The sequence below is a fragment of the Prunus dulcis genome, chromosome 7, assembly GCF_902201215.1.
Source record: "Prunus dulcis chromosome 7, ALMONDv2, whole genome shotgun sequence".
In the NCBI taxonomy this organism is placed as follows: domain Eukaryota; kingdom Viridiplantae; phylum Streptophyta; class Magnoliopsida; order Rosales; family Rosaceae; genus Prunus; species Prunus dulcis.
In genome coordinates, this window is record NC_047656.1 from 17,716,428 (window position 1) to 17,732,297 (window position 15,870).

At 36.1% G+C, this 15,870-nt stretch overlaps 4 protein-coding genes across 4 annotated transcripts; 1 reads left to right on the forward strand and 3 right to left on the reverse strand.

Moving 5' to 3' along the window:
- Window positions 1–2,494: 2,494 nt before the first annotated feature.
- On the reverse strand, window positions 2,495–3,697 carry LOC117635499 (F-box protein At5g49610-like). The gene has a single exon (XM_034369809.1). It carries the CDS (start codon window positions 3,695–3,697, stop codon window positions 2,495–2,497), a length of 1,203 nt encoding a protein of 400 aa, XP_034225700.1.
- Window positions 3,698–4,501: 804 nt separating this feature from the next.
- On the forward strand, window positions 4,502–5,389 carry LOC117635687 (E3 ubiquitin-protein ligase RING1-like). Its single transcript, XM_034370031.1, has one exon. The coding sequence runs from the start codon at window positions 4,549–4,551 to the stop codon at window positions 5,095–5,097; it is 549 nt and encodes a 182-aa protein (XP_034225922.1). The 5' UTR covers window positions 4,502–4,548; the 3' UTR covers window positions 5,098–5,389.
- A 442-nt stretch (window positions 5,390–5,831) lies between these two features.
- LOC117635689 (vacuolar protein sorting-associated protein 2 homolog 1) lies at window positions 5,832–8,155 on the reverse strand. The gene is made up of 5 exons (XM_034370032.1): window positions 7,945–8,155; window positions 7,126–7,256; window positions 6,793–6,897; window positions 6,272–6,532; window positions 5,832–6,159 (listed from the first exon to the last, which is right to left on the reverse strand). The coding sequence occupies exons 1-5, from the start codon at window positions 7,979–7,981 to the stop codon at window positions 6,022–6,024; spliced, it is 672 nt and encodes a 223-aa protein (XP_034225923.1). The 5' UTR covers window positions 7,982–8,155; the 3' UTR covers window positions 5,832–6,021.
- A 2,293-nt stretch (window positions 8,156–10,448) lies between these two features.
- Window positions 10,449–11,802, reverse strand: LOC117635706 (protein BIG GRAIN 1-like C). Its single transcript, XM_034370062.1, has one exon. It carries the CDS (start codon window positions 11,771–11,773, stop codon window positions 10,490–10,492), a length of 1,284 nt encoding a protein of 427 aa, XP_034225953.1. The 5' UTR covers window positions 11,774–11,802; the 3' UTR covers window positions 10,449–10,489.
- Between the last annotated feature and the right edge of the window lie 4,068 nt (window positions 11,803–15,870).

Below are 15,870 nucleotides of genomic sequence, written 5' to 3' on the forward strand. Positions count from 1 at the left end.
TTATGAAAATATGTAGCAAGTTTAAGTTAGAAAATAAAAAATAACATGTTTTATATGTTGCTTGTTATCTTCAAATATTGATCATATTTTATTAAACCAAGCAGCAATCAAAATATCAACAGTTGAGCTGCTCTTTGTTCAAAGAGTTTGGACACGTCTTTACATATATGCTATTGGTGGGGGAATGGGATTTTTCTGCCTTGATGTCTGTTGAAAAGGGATCTATTTCTTGCTGGCTCTACTGTAGAAGTGGTTTCTGTTGAATGAAGGCAATAACAATTATCACATAATTAAGTTAAAAAATCAACATGACAAACAACAATTTAGATACATCAAGCATTCTATTAATATGATGGACAAAGGTATAAACTCAGTTTATTTAATCAATTGATAACAAATTTAGAACCGTGACAATTTATTAAATAGGCAAAAAAATCAATTGCATAAACCACAATTTAAATACGCCAAGCATTGTACGAACCTGGTGGACAAAAGTATAATTTCAGTCATTGCACAAATTATTAAATACCTATAACATAATGAAACCAAAAGATCCAAAATTTAATAAAATCAAACCAAATACCCATAACAGAATCAAACCTTGCGCAAGTTTGTTGTACGGAAGCAGAGAAAATCTATAGACACCCATGGTCAAAACTGATACATATATTGCCATTTATAGACTAAGTTAATCCAATGAAGAAGTAAGCTGATATAGTACAAAAATAAACTGTATTGCCATTTATGTCACAACACCTACAAATCTTAGTAGAATAACACTTGGTTCCACTTGAAATTTGTAGCAGAATACCTACAACTCAATAGAATAACACTTGGTTCCACTTGAAATTTGTAGCACAATACCTACAACTCAAGAAATATAAAATGATGTGATTAGCCTATATGGTAGATTGCAGAATTAATGATAAGAGTTGATCAATAAGACTTGTGTTAACTGTGAGAAATTAATATTCAAGCAAATTCATAGGTTAAAATCAAGTTTGTAACAAATTATTAAAAATGGTATAATAGCAGTTGGCTATGACCAAATTTAAAAGAAAATTCCTAAAAAAAGGATGAAATACCAAACTTTCATTCAAATCAAGAAACACAAATAAAACATTTTGGACAAAAATTTAACAACTTTGAGCATAATATTTTGAGACATTCCACAATAAAACATTTTAGCTCTCTATTAAATACTTTAGAGGGAGCCACTAGGAGTCTTTTCTCTCTCCTCAAATTTAAGAGCTCCTAGATGACTCCCTATTTTAAGAGGTGGATAGGGAGCATGGTTGGAGTTACATTTTTACGATTTCTCCCTAAAATTTGTCTAAGGATCGAGGTGGTTTAGGGAGCCCATTATGAATGCTCTAAGTGAACAAAAAGTTTCGAACACGCCAATCATCAATCGTTTTGGGATATCTTTTCCTACAAGCTTTTGGATTTCTTTTTCTCTCCTCTTTCCTATATAACTTTTATTTGATGTAGGAAACTTGGGACCAAAGAAACTAGTTGAACAAGTCCCTAGGTTAGGTGGATAGGAAATTAGTAAGCGTCAGAATTTGTTTCGAGTTTAGGGTTTAGGATTACACGAGAAACGAGAAACGAGAAACAAAGAAAATTACATTCCTTTTCACAAACAAGAATGCTAAATTCAAACTCGCTCTTTATCAACATACATACATACATACATGTGGCTTTGTTTTTCTTTCCTGTTTTATGCCTGTGTCAATCACTCTACGAAAACAAAATTTCAAAAGATCCCAGAAGCTCATCTCCCCACCTCTAAGAGCAACTCCACCCATTTGCCTCTTGCCATGGCAAAGGAGGAGGCAACCACTATTCAAGTGAATAGTGGTTGCCCTTGCAAATAATATTGTGTGTTTCCACCCATTGCCATGGCAAAGGACAATTACTATTCATTTTTTTGTTTTTTTCACAAATTTGTTTACCTAAACAATTAATTTGGATAATATTTTTGGGTTTGTACGTGTCAATATTTATTATAAAATTCATATCTCAATCGGATAAAATTTTGGTATTTATAGAAAAAAAAAAATCAGTAATTTTTTTTCATTTTTTTATTACACAAAAATTGGCTGCTGTTGGATTGGAGAAAAAACTCTGATCGGAGAGCCCAGAGCGCGACACGTGGACTTTAGCGGCATTGTAGCGCGAGCACTGTAGCACTGACGTCAGCACCAAAACGAGAGCTGGAGCTCGGGCCAACCCAGGTTGCTAGGTCCCACCTTGCACCTGGGCTTGGGCTCCTCGCTGGAAACAGATTTTGACATTTTTTTCCCCCAGCCCGAAGCTCTGTCATGCCGCTGGAGTTGCTCTAACGGAAGAAAGAAAACCAAAGTTTTAATTTATTTTCTCTCTGCACTATCTAAAACCAAAGCTTTACTACTTCTCTCTTAATTTGCTCGCTTTTTTTGGGGGTTATTTTCTTACAAATTGGAAATTACACCGACTCTCTGACCGGAAAAGTTTAGAAACCTAAGAAGTAACAAGACAAAGAACAAAACAAACCAAATGCAAACAAGAACAAGATGAAACTAAAATCTTGCCATCTCCATCGGCCCCTCAGATTGACTCTCTCAGAATCCGATTGCAGCTTCGAAACTTGATGGGGCTGATTCCCAAGACTAACCACATTAGCACTAGAATCTTCAAAATTGTAAAATATGAGTTTTTCATCGCGCCCTTTTGTAAGTGCAATATCACTGTTGTAAAGTGCTGCAAGAGGAGGAATATAGCCCTCCACTTGTTTAAACACTTTATTGCTCAATGTCCATGTCTTCCTCTTCCTCCATAACTTTTTCTCATGATTTTCCATAACCCACAAGTCCATGACCTCCCCTTCACAGATGATCAATGCAAGCCTACCTTGGTACTCCACGAGTTTTTTGTAATCAAAACGGTCACTCTCCTCCATCGGAGTTGGTAAATCGAAAATCTCCCAACTCTCTTTATCATCTTCGTAATAAAAAGCAAACACTTGGTTGCTCCTCGCAAGTCGAACAAGCCAGTAGAACGCGCCGCATGATGTTACATAAGGCTGGTCGATGCCCAATAAAACACAATAGGGTAAACTAACATTCTTCAACCGCTTCCATGCCCAAGTGTTTGAATCAAACACCTCACATGTCATGTTATAGTACTGTCTTGACTTGAACTTCGAGAAAGGATACTTGTGGCTCGAGAACCGAATAATCTTGTACCTTAAAGGCTTCGAACTCAACACAGCCATGGCACTCATTGAAGTCAAGAACCTAGTCTTTGGATTTGGTAACTTTTCCCATTGTAGAGTGGTAGGTTTGCACACATAATAATCACGAACCACGCTGACATTTTGGTTCACACAAAACACTAGGCCTTGACTCACGGCTTCAATTTTGACAGGGACAGGCAAGAAGTCGAGAATTGCGTGTGACAAATTCTTGTTGGCCTTGTTATCTACAGACACAAACGTTTGTATGTGCTTCCCGTCGATCTGGCTCTGGCTCTGAATTAAAAACCCCGATACGGAGTCGCTTCTCTTGCAAAAAGATTTCCAGAACCTTGAGTCATATGTGATGTGGTTCCAGTCCTTTGAAACCAGCCTGCACCGGCCTAGGCTCTCGAGTGATGTTCGTGTTAGAATGTGATCAAAAAATATTTCTGAAGGAAGAGATGGTAGTGGTGAGGCCATTGGATCGACTGAGACTTGGATTCGAATTCTCTACTGATTTTTTTGGTGTTGATCATGTTCTTATCAGGATTTCTTTTACTACCAAATTTATTGATTTAAGTGTTTGATTTGATGTTGGAAACTTGGTTTTAGGAAATTAATGAGAGTAAGATAAGATATGTTTCCCATGTTGATTTAGGAGAAGAAAAATAAATTAAGCAAGAATAAGGTACGCTAGCTGGGTTTGTTTGGTTGCGGAAATTAGGCAACACCATGAGGAATACGGTAAGCTGCGAGAGGAGGAAAACCGAGAAAGTATGGAAAAATTGGAGATAAATTTTTACTTTTATTTTAAATAATTTAATTTATAAATTACATTAGAAATACACGTGTCCAATATAATTACATTATCCTATTTGAGTATATAATGACTCATAAACTAGCATTAGAAAGCCATCGTTTACCAATTGAAAGTACAATTAATACAAGATTTAGTTAATAAAACAATCGCCGGGATGAATAATTATATCTTATTTTCTAATTACTAGTTGTTAATTCTTATCTACAAATTCAGTCCCTCTCATCCAACCTTGCTTGGTTTTCTAATGATTGTTGCATTTCTTTGTCTTCATTCACTTATTCTTTACCCCATAGATTATAAACAGGTATATTATTTCTACAACTACATAACCACCACGGCTTTTCGATTAACGACTTGTCATTAGTTTAATTTAGTTTAATTAAGTTTAATTAACACAAATAGATTAGAGAATCTTTCTTGATTACGCAAATACAAGTTCTAGCTACTACTTTTAAAGCCCCTCTCCTCTCTAAAACTCCTCTTGCTTCTACTTTCTTCACAAAACCCAAACATGGGTTACAAGGCTTACACAATACAAAGCCCTTTCTCACAGCCACCGCCTCCTCCGCCGCCTCCTCCTCCACCAAAAACCAACTTGCCCATGTTGTATTATGGTCTCATAGTTGTTGGAACAGCTGCTACAGTGTTGGCCATGTACAACCTTGTCTTCATCAAATGGACATCAAACCGCCACGGCGGCCAAGCACCACCGTCGAGATCATCAAACACTCTGATGGATGCCAACAGAACAAGGAGGGGCAGGAGCTTTGAGAACTTGGACAGCTTTAAGTACAAGAAAAAAGAGGGATCGGTGACACAACAAGATGGGGTTGAGAACTATGTTGAATGTGCTGTTTGCTTGTCAGCGTTTGAGGATGGAGAAGAGGTAAGGAAGCTGCCTACATGCAAGCACTCCTTTCATGCTCCTTGCATAGACATGTGGCTCTACTCTCACTCTGACTGCCCCCTCTGCCGGGCTCCGGTGCCGGTGATCTCCTGGTGTCATCGACAGCTAACGACTACGCCGGAGGACAATTCCAGAGAAGTCTTGCTGGTTTGAAGTTTTGTTTTCATTTTCAGATAGAAGAAGAAAGAGATGAAATTTTCCATTTCTTAGTCTTGGGTTTTTGGTGTTTGTTGGGTTGTGAAGTAGGACGGGGATAACAAGAAATTTGCATGGTAGAAAACAAGGATTAGGTGGACAGTGTACAAAATTTTGCCTTTCATTTGGATCCAAATTGAGCTGGCAATGTCTGCCCACTGTTGTATATGATACTGAATTTTTGGTGCTTAGCTATATTAGCTGTAAGTTGCAGACCACGCTCTACTTCTTTCATCTGAATATTCGAAAATGCCCAAAAAATAAAAAATTGTCAACTTGATCAGTTCGACGTGAGTGAACATTTGAAGTCATGACTTTTGTCAGATGCTCTTTTGATTTCTGCAAAGACAATTCTGTATCATAGACTTGTAATTGTATCAAATGGAAAGAAAGAAAAAATCTATTATTTGGGCCTTTTTTAAGTCACTCCACAAAATAAAATTCTAGCTCCGTCCTTGTGTTCACAACGCTCAACAATACTAGACATCGCCAAAGACAAAACATGTGCAAATAAAATGCAACCTCTGGCGCAGCTCAAGCCTACTTACCAAGCAAACATAGGCTGATTAAGAACTCTCGCGAAAGCAGAGGCGTACCTCCACTTTAGGCTTCTAACATAGAAAGAGCTTCTCCCAACCAACCTAGGTTCCACACTTCCATTCATTGTAGAGAAAGACTAAATGCTTGCTGGCTGGGAGAAGGGCAGTAGACATAAATGGGTTTCTTATACCCCATATTCTTACATGTTTGTTGTGTACAAATTTATCAAATGTAATTTTATTAATGTCTCTGTCTGGAGTCCTGATTCGATAAATGTCACAGATATTACAAGGCCCAAAATAAATCTCACCTTTCACACTATGCCAATCATATACATGGATTCTACATCTTTCTTAAATTGTCTAGCCTCGCCTGTAACTCACTATCTATTCCAGTGTCATCAGTTGCAGCTGCTTCCACTTGTGGAACCTTGTTCTTTGCAGACGGTGCAGCAACAGCAGCTGATGGCGCATTAACGAGCTGCAGAAGATTAGTAAACAAAAGATTGTTATCACTGATATATAAAAAAATTTAACTCTTGGTCAATCACAGTGGAGAGGGAAGATGTACAAGTTCAGGTGGATATAAGTACCTCTTGGTTAACGTCTATTCCAATCTCATCAAGAACTTGGCTCACTAGTTCGTCGGTTTCCTCCTCTTCCTCATCTCCTTCCAAAGCATCATCAATCGCATCACCCATCACTTCAGTTACCAATTCCATCTTCTCATTCTGCCTCTCAAATTCTTGCATAATTTTCTGCAGTGATGGCAAGTTCATCTGTCTGTTCATCTGTCCCATTGCCTTTGTCACTCCTTTCATTGCCTCTCCCATAGCTTGTGTTGATTTCAATGTCTGAAAAAACAAATTTATTCTAAGAATGCAACTCATCCAATACAATAACCGCAAAGTCTTAATGACTGTGTCAAGTTAACTTATTCTGATCAGCCTGGGCTTTTAATTAATGTATTTATTTTCCTCATATTAAGGACAATTACGTTGCAGGTCATATCAACACACCATCCATACAATAAAATACGATGGTGTTACAGAATATGAAAGAGTGCCCCATTCATATGAATTAAAGGGAGTAAATCACAGGAAGTAGGATATACCTGGATTCTAAGAGATACACCCTGGAGTTGGGATTTGAGCTTGTAAAACTTTTCAATCTGATGTCGTGTTCGAACAAGGTCTTTTGCCATAACTTTTACAGCCCCCTGAAACAGAGTTTGACAAATGAAACACCGTGATTGGGAAATATGACCATCAAATCAAAGTCTACATGCTAAAAGGTAAATGAGTAAAATGTTCAAGGCATGCATAACATCAACTGCACAAGCCAATGGAATTTAGGCTCAGCCAAACATACAAACAGAGGAAGATACTGAAATTGGCCTTCCATAAAATAAAGAATAAGAGCAACAAGCAGAGATAAAATAACTCACCATCTGGCCTTGCTTGGCACTTTTCTTAATCTCCATAATTAGTTTCTTCTCTTGGCCTTGGAGGGCTTGCCTCTCCCTCTCTATTTCCCTAATAGATTTGTCCAACATCCTCTTGTTTTCCCGCAGAAGCTCTGAAATCACAAATTTACACCCGCATTAAATTTCAGCTTATAAATGATATAATCTAAACAAAATACTGATGCTAATAACAAAATCGAGTTGTATACCCACGCAACAAGAAATAAATCAAGCCTCCTGACAGATGCACACCATCACATAACAAACATAGTATACAAATTTTATTTTAAGAACCAAATAACCCAATTACCATACGACTAATAAAATAATGGTGTATAACGCCAAACCAAACATTCAAGTAGTAAGATTTTCTTCGTTGTGTATATACATATCCCAATTGAAAGTTACACATTACACCACTACGGCATGAACTCTGGACATCGTGATGGAATTGAAGGTCTTAACCAACTAGATTGAATTTTAATGGATTAAAACCTAATCTACACCCAAATTTAGCTACAAAAAAAATCAACAAATAGAGAAACTCAGTCGCAGAACACTTAAAAAATCATTTATTTTATTTTACAATTGAACTTATCAAAATTTATCGGTGTTCCTCCAACCACTCTCTCCGATTACCAAACCTATTCCTCAAGCAGCAAACAATATATACAATAATTACATCAAGAGCGTCATAAAATTCACAGAACTTTAACAAATTGAAACCCTAAGAAAACATTGAGATACAAAAACAGAAAACAAAAGCATATTGAACAAATTGTGCATCAATCTACAACAAACCTGCGGGCGTCTTCCGCTTGCCAAATAGGAAACTCATGGCGCTCAATCAAACGGTAAGCAAACAACCGGAGCTTCTCTGATTCGGATCGGATCGGATCGGATCGGATCGTCTCTGTCTGCGTTCAATTAGGACTTACTCAGAAGATTGAGTTCCACGGCTTTTGAAGCTTTTCCTCTACGCGGTGTGTGCAGTTGCTAAGGAATTGGCATCAAATCAAAAGAATCGTCGACGACGACGCACCTCACACGCGGCAACCCTCCAGTGGTGGGCCCCGCGTGATCGTTATTTTTCCCACGCTTTTACTTTCTTTTTCTCGAAAGCCCAATGATATCTAAAATAACATTTTAGGCCCGTACTGATTTGTGGGCTTTACATAAAGGCTCAACTTGGGCTTCGTCTGATTTTTGTCAGAAAATTGGGCTTCGCAATTACAGAGTTACCGCACGCGGGAAAAGACGTCTGAGATTTTCACTTTAGTTTTTACCGCAAGAGGCAGAGGTAGAGCCTAGAGGCAGATCAATTGTGAAAGCTGACAGCAGCAGAGCACAGGATCGCACGTGGGGAGCATTTGCTTTTTATGAGCCCCGAAAGAGACAGACAGGCCCAGTGAGTCACGTGCGGGTTGGTCTCCCTCCGTTGGCAGGCTCTTAGCAGTCCTTCCTTGGTTTCTTGGGTATCTATATCATCCCCATTTATATTTAATTTGTATTTGAATTTTAAATGTTCTTGAATTTTGAGTGTCCTTTATATTGAATTTTGAATTTTGTATATTGATATTGTAGTTTATGGCAAAATACACATCTAATAATTTTCCAACAATATAAATCTTAAGTTTTCAAGCTTAAACAATAGATGGTTGTCAATGAGTTTTGCCCAGTAAAAAAGAGCCGAATGATTTCAATCTCGAGTTTGAATTCTCATAGCCTTTGATAGTGTTGGTAGTGTGTGTATGAAAAACTCCCCTCCTCTTTGTAATTCGGTATATATATGTAACCTTTTTTAACCAATTCTCAACATAATTCCAAGCAGTAAAACTAAATGGGAGGTTCCTATACAATACATAGATAATGTATTTTGGACTCATGTATATCATGGATGATGCATAATAATGCACACAATATATCTGGCAGTGGCAGTTTGCAGAGTACCAAACCAAATTGTAAGCATGCAGCAGCTGCAGTGAATCAAATTAAGATCCAGACGAATGTGGAGAGGATCCAACCCAGAGGTAGCTGGTACGTGGTCCTATCCTAAGTACGTATTTCCTCCACATGCATTTGTTTAAATCCTCCTATTATTCATTAGTTTCCGGGGTATATTATGCATGGTTGTTGAGAAACATTACGTACCCATTAAGCCATTAACCCTAATTAAATAAAACACTATATATATATATATATATATACTGGATTTGGTTGGTCGCAGTTTTTCTAATTTTTATAATCTACCACTGTTTATAGCTATTAACTTCCCAGAAATTCTTTTATGCGGACGTCCGAATGTTCGGATGAGATAATAACCATTTGTTGGTTAGTTGTTTTCCTTGTTTGGCTGAAAATCTTCCAGTTATTTCAATTTTGGTTTTGTTACTTTTGAGAAAAGCAATTGAGAGGTGATGTACTGAAAGTCAATGATAGGGGCCAATGGTGCCCCATACCATACCAAGAATATATAGCTTTGATCTGCAACTTTTTATTTTCTCCTATAGGTGTAAAAGTTTGTTGGGATATATGCTATAATGTCTGATCCTGCAATGTATTGACTTCTTAGATTCCTTCTGAGTGGCCCCCTCCTTGTCTCCCAAGCCTCAAGACCTGTTCAAAATTTTCAATCCTCTCATCTCATTTTTCTGCAACATTAAGATCATTCTTAAGATTTGGCCTTGTCTTCCTGTTCATGCATATGGCAATGAGTTCAATGACCAACTCAATAATGAGTTGGCTTTACAAAAAAAAAAAAAAAAAAAAAAAGGGAAAAGGAACCAGCAAAAGCTATGAATATTTCTTCTGTTGCAGACAATAATTAAATGGCCAAAAAGCTCTGAGTTCTTAATCATTTCTAACCCTTTGAGTTTAAAGCGGGTGTAATTTTACCTGTGGACACACACGCATAGGTTTGTTGAGGCCATGTGCCAAGCCAGTGGAAAAGCACCAGCTTTCACTTTCTCTGTTCTCAAGCAGAGAAGATTATTGGTGTTTTACTTTTTTCACACTCTCTTCTCTTTTTAATCTGCTTTTGTAGCAAGTACTTATAGTTTAAGCGTGTGAATGTGACAATTAACAGAGAAAAGTGCTCCCAAAGTCTTGCGCACAAGACAGTAGTTTGGTTACACATTTGGATTTGGATTTGGATTTGGATATCATGTCATTTCTTGTCTAATAATTCTTCCATTGCTGTCAAACTAGTCTTTTCTTTACTTACAGATAAAAAACTAAAAAAAACACTTAACTTTAGAGATTAACAGATTACACAAACAATCACTTCTTGAAGACACTTTGCTCATAATTTTTTGTTGACTGATAAATAAATAAAAAAATAAGAAAATTACAAAATCAAGCCTTGGGCAATAGCTTGATTAGTTCTGAAATTAGTAGTTTCATACACTGGAAGTTCTTCCCTGTACCTTCCAATCCCAACTGGGTGATCAAGCTCAAAAAGATCAGAACTTGAATAGCTCTCAGCATCATGATCACTTTCTTCATCATCACCATCATCACAAAACCCTCTAGCAAAATTTTGACCTACTGTGGTCAAGTCTTCCTTCAACAAAGTAGCTCTTGCAAATTTTTGATACGAGGGTTTTGGCATTAAACTTGGGTCTTCTTCATAAACACATTTATGGTGGCTTGAAGGTTGGGAATCCTCCTCACCAAGAATCACACTCACTGGGTAAAATCTCACAGACCTTTTGGTGCCATTGCTTAGTTTTTTGGCTCTTGAAGATGGCTTGCTCAAGCAAGACCTTGAGAAAGTGGAAGCAGAAGAAGAAGAGCAAGAAACAGACTTTGAAACATGTTCTGAGGTCGTCACATCCTCCACAGCTCCAACGTAACACATCTTGGCCTTCTTGACGTTCCCAGAATTGAAAATTGAGTTGATGAAGCTGGCAATTCGACCTCCCGGAGAAATGGGTTGCTTCACCTTCTTCAACTCGCCATAGATTTTCAAAGCCCTGAGCTTTGTCTTTGTAAACCCACCACCTCCGCCATTCTCATGCTTTGGCTTCTCCTGAAATTGCATGTACTTCTCGGAGTGAACAGAGGCCGCTACCGGCTTCGGCTTTGTTCTTGGCTTGTAGCTTGAATCTGTTTCAGAGGACGAAAATGCAGCTCCTGAGCTCGACTCTGAGGAGCTCGAAGCCGAAGTCGAGAGCATGGAACTTTGAACAGTCTGCTTCTCAACCCAATTCTCAATCATGATAGCTCGACGAAGATTGGTTCTGTCGCTGCCTCCCTTAGCAGAACTGCTCTGTTTCTTCATCACGGTTGATTCTCTGACATAACCCGGATCTCCATCTCCACCGTTCGATTCATCGATCGAGCGGTAAATGGAGTCGAGAAGAGAAGAAGAGAAAGATGGGTTTCTTCTTCTCCTTGGAAATGTGTCTTCCTTGAGCGACTTCTCCCTCATATACATCTTTCTTTTTTGGTTGCAGAAAACACAAAATCTACCGAGCAAAAACAGAGTATTTATAGGGAGAAAAATAGAGAGGGAACAGAGGACAGTGAGATATAGTTTAAGAGTGGGAAAGAGGATGTGGAGCTGTAGTGTCTGCTTAGAGAATGTCAAAAGCTGCAAAGAGACATTAATAGAATGCAAGTAGATCATGTGAAAGAACAAACAAAGTGAAGAAGGAAAAAAAAAAAACAGGCAGAGATTACAAGTTTCCCTCTGTTCCTTCTTTTTTCTTTCTTTTTTTGGGTTTTGTTTTTCACATGGGTTTTGGTTTTGTAGTAAGATTTGTGTACAACAAAGAACAACAATGAGATTGGAAAGTGAGAGTGGGAAGAAGGATAGAGACACAGGGAAAGTGGAGGATTTGAGAATAATTTAAAACAAGGGCCGTGCGTGCGGGTGAATTATGGTTTTTTTAGGTCTTCCAGGTTGGCGTTTTATTTTTTTTATTTTTTATTTTTTTCTTTCTGGTTTTACACGTTACTGTTAAATCCTTTTTTTCAGAATAATTTGTGTGTGTTTGGTGGCAACTTGCAAGTGGTAACTTTATTGATTCTTTCTGTTGTATGGTAATGACCAATGAGTGGAATACTGGGTTTCCCTTTCTTTTTTCTTTTCTTTTTCTCGTGGTCTGGAAGATTGGTCTCACGGCCCAATCTGAAATTACATTAATTATGGACAATTATATTCAACTACATGTAAGTTTTTTTTTTTTTTTTTTTTAAATATATTTAAATCATAATAAAATTAACAAATATTAAGGGAATGACACTCTGTTTTAGAGAAGTACGATAATTGTATTCATAAATCACGCACAAAGATCATTAGTCACTACGGCCATAACAAATACATATTTAATCCACACTGTTAATTCAAATAAAAAAGAAGACACCGGCAACAAGCACACAAGGTGTATCTCCACTAATATCCACATAAGGCTAGATAAATTTCAGCATAAAATCTAGTAGATTGAACAACTAACAAACTGAAAGCAAATAAAAGTCACTCAACCACCAAATTATCAGTAAGACAAATAAGAGTATCGAAAGAGAGTAGATCCACGCAAAACATTGTTGTAGATATGCTACATGAACTCCGATCTTAAAAATATACAACCAAAGCAAAATAGCAACCACCTAATGAAAGGGGAGGGGATATGGAGGGAGGAAGGATAGTGACCTTACCTCCCCAAGGATGACATCGGTGGCTAGAGTTTTCTCTCTAACTTATAAAATGACACTCTTAACAATATTCACTCTTACACACCTACGCCTCCCTTCTTTCACCAATATTAACAATGATCACAAATTCAGCTTTTGATAAATAATCAACATAATACCAATAATGATTGTAAATTTTAAATAAGCATAATGCCACATTAATAGATTAGCACAAGAAGATTGTAAGTATTATTTTTCATTAATGAGAAACTAAAATAAAAAAATCATATTAATTTGTCTCACTACAAAACACAAGATGTTCTCTCACTCTATAAAAAACACAAATATATGTTGTGAGGAGATATTTTAGGGTGACCTCAGAAAAACACTTAGCAATAGAATAAGCAGAGTTAGTATAAATTAACACACTAATTTTACATTTCCTAATTCAAGATTTTTTATTATTTATGTATTTGTTGTAGCTCCGATGCACAGCCAAGTTATTTTGAATGAAGGCATTACGTTTTCATCATTTCTAAACTCGATGAGCAGTTATTTCAGATAAAAAATTGGGAGCTTCACTAATATACACAAAATAGAGGTTGAAATGATTAAAAAAAAAAACCCCCCACATGGAATGCACTTTAGAAACACACCCAAAACTCATTTACTACATAAGAAATTAGTGTTTAAGTTTCTATAAATTACGTGATTGCCATTGATTAACTTAAAAAAGAAGTCAAACACAAAAAATTTAAATAGCACCTAAAACAAACCCAGCCTAATTTTATAAAAAAAACTCAAACAATTAATTACAAACAAAACGTCTTGAAAACCATAGCTTCATTAATGTGTCATGTTGATTAATGACTGTAATATTCCACACCTTTACTGTCATGTTGATTAATGGTTGTAACGTTCCAGCCTAGGGTAATAACACTGCTATTTTCCTATGACATCCTATTTTCTAATGCATGTATACCCCTGTAATGTTCCGCTCTAGGGTAATAACACTTCTAGTTTCCTATGACATCCTATTTCTAATGCATGTATACCTTTGTAATGTTCCAGTCTAGGGTAATAACATTGCTAGATTACTGTCATGTTGATTAATGGTTGTAATGTTTCAGTCTAGGGTAATAACATTGCTAGTTTACTATTATGTTGATTAATTGCTGTAATGTTCCAGTTTATGGTAATAACACTGCTAGTTTCATATGAAATCGTATTTCTAATGCATGTCTACCCCATGTAATGTTCCAGTCTAGGGTAATAACACTGCTAATTTCCTATGCAATCCTATTTCTAATGCATGTATACCACTGTAATGTTCCAGTCTAGGGTAATAACACTGCTAGTTTCATATGACATCCTATTTCTAATGCATTTCTATCCCTGTAATGTTCCAGTCTAGGGTAATAACACTGCTAGTTTACTATCATGTTGATTAATGCTTATCATGTTGCTATTTCTAATACATGTCCAACAAAGAAAAGATGAACAAAGAACAAACCAGACAAACTCAAAACAAGTTGAGCCCAAACTGTTAATACTATTATGTCATAGAAGTACGTTGTTAATACTCTGTAATAGAAGTACATTGTTAATACTCTGTCATAGAAGTACATTGTTAAACAAAAATAAGATCCATAACTGAAATAGTAATAAAAGATAAATCGATCATCAAATCTTAAAATACATTTCGAAAATTAACTAAAATATAAAAAGAAACACATAATTGAAGCAAAAGATCAAAAATCTCAAGTCCAAACCAAACAACGACAAACACAATGATGACGACAATGACGACGACGACATGACGAAGAGGAGTAGAGCTTGAAGATGGGGAGTAGAGCTAAGAGCATTTGATCAAGGTTCGTTCGAGGTCTTGAACAATCCGGAAAAAAAAAAAATCAATTGAAGCATGATTTTAGAACAAGAAATCGAAGATGAAATATTGAAAATTGTAGATTAAAGATGAAGAATATAATTGGACCTGAGACTGAGCTTCAATGGAAGCTCCTCTTGCTCCAACACTAGGAAAAGCACCAACAAGAAAAAAGAAAATAAATCTGATTTGGTTTTTTGGCATATTTGGTTTTTTTGGTAGATTTCGTTTTTTGGCAGATCTAGGTTTTTGGCAAATCTGATTTTTTTTCTCTCAAATCCATAATACAACGGCAATATAGGTATTTAACACACACAAATAAACTAAAAAACATCTATTAAATTGAAAAAATTGACAGCTGTCAATTTGTGGATTTTTTTTGGGTGTGTTTATAGTTTTTAAATAGTATAGGGTTTCTTTATAAGACTATGTCTAAGATTAGGTATATAACTAAATTTCTATAAAAAATTTATTTCAAAGCTATCTAGTTCTCGCAAATATCTCAAGATTATTTAGTTAGTAAACAATTTAAGAAGGAAGGTTCAATTTAGGAAAGATGGTAGTAGTGTGAAAAGCTTGCCAAATTATCTACCTTCCATATAAGCTACCTCCTCACATAGTTCACATGATATGTCACGTTGTTTGAGTGACACACACACACATATCCATAAGAATTTGGGGTATTCATTTACAGTTAGAAAATCATGGTTAGAGTATTCATTTTTACTACCTTGTTGCATTAATACCATAAATTGCTTTTGATCTGCATAATCATAGTGCTTTGTATGAGAAATTCAGATGCTTTAACCAGTTTCACTTTCTTTTGGATGGTAACGAACAATTAATGGGTGGAATTTTGGTTTCTCATTAAAAAGTGATTTAAGTGTAATTAAAATATTTTAAAGTTAATTTTAATTTTTTTAATGAAAATACAGATGATGAAGATGTGAATAAATCTTATTAGGTTTTAATAATACTTGATAACGTCATTAAAGTTCCTAATAACATTACAGAAATGTTACATTCTTAATATAACAAAAATATCAGCTGATAATTGGAATATACTATTTCATCATTGATTTCAATACTTTCTTTGTTGGGATTCAAATTAGAAAATCTAGATAAAAACAAACCCTCTATTTTTTTCAGTCAAAAGGAATAGCCTCATTAAAATTGGAAACCAAAAAACATACACTCCAGAA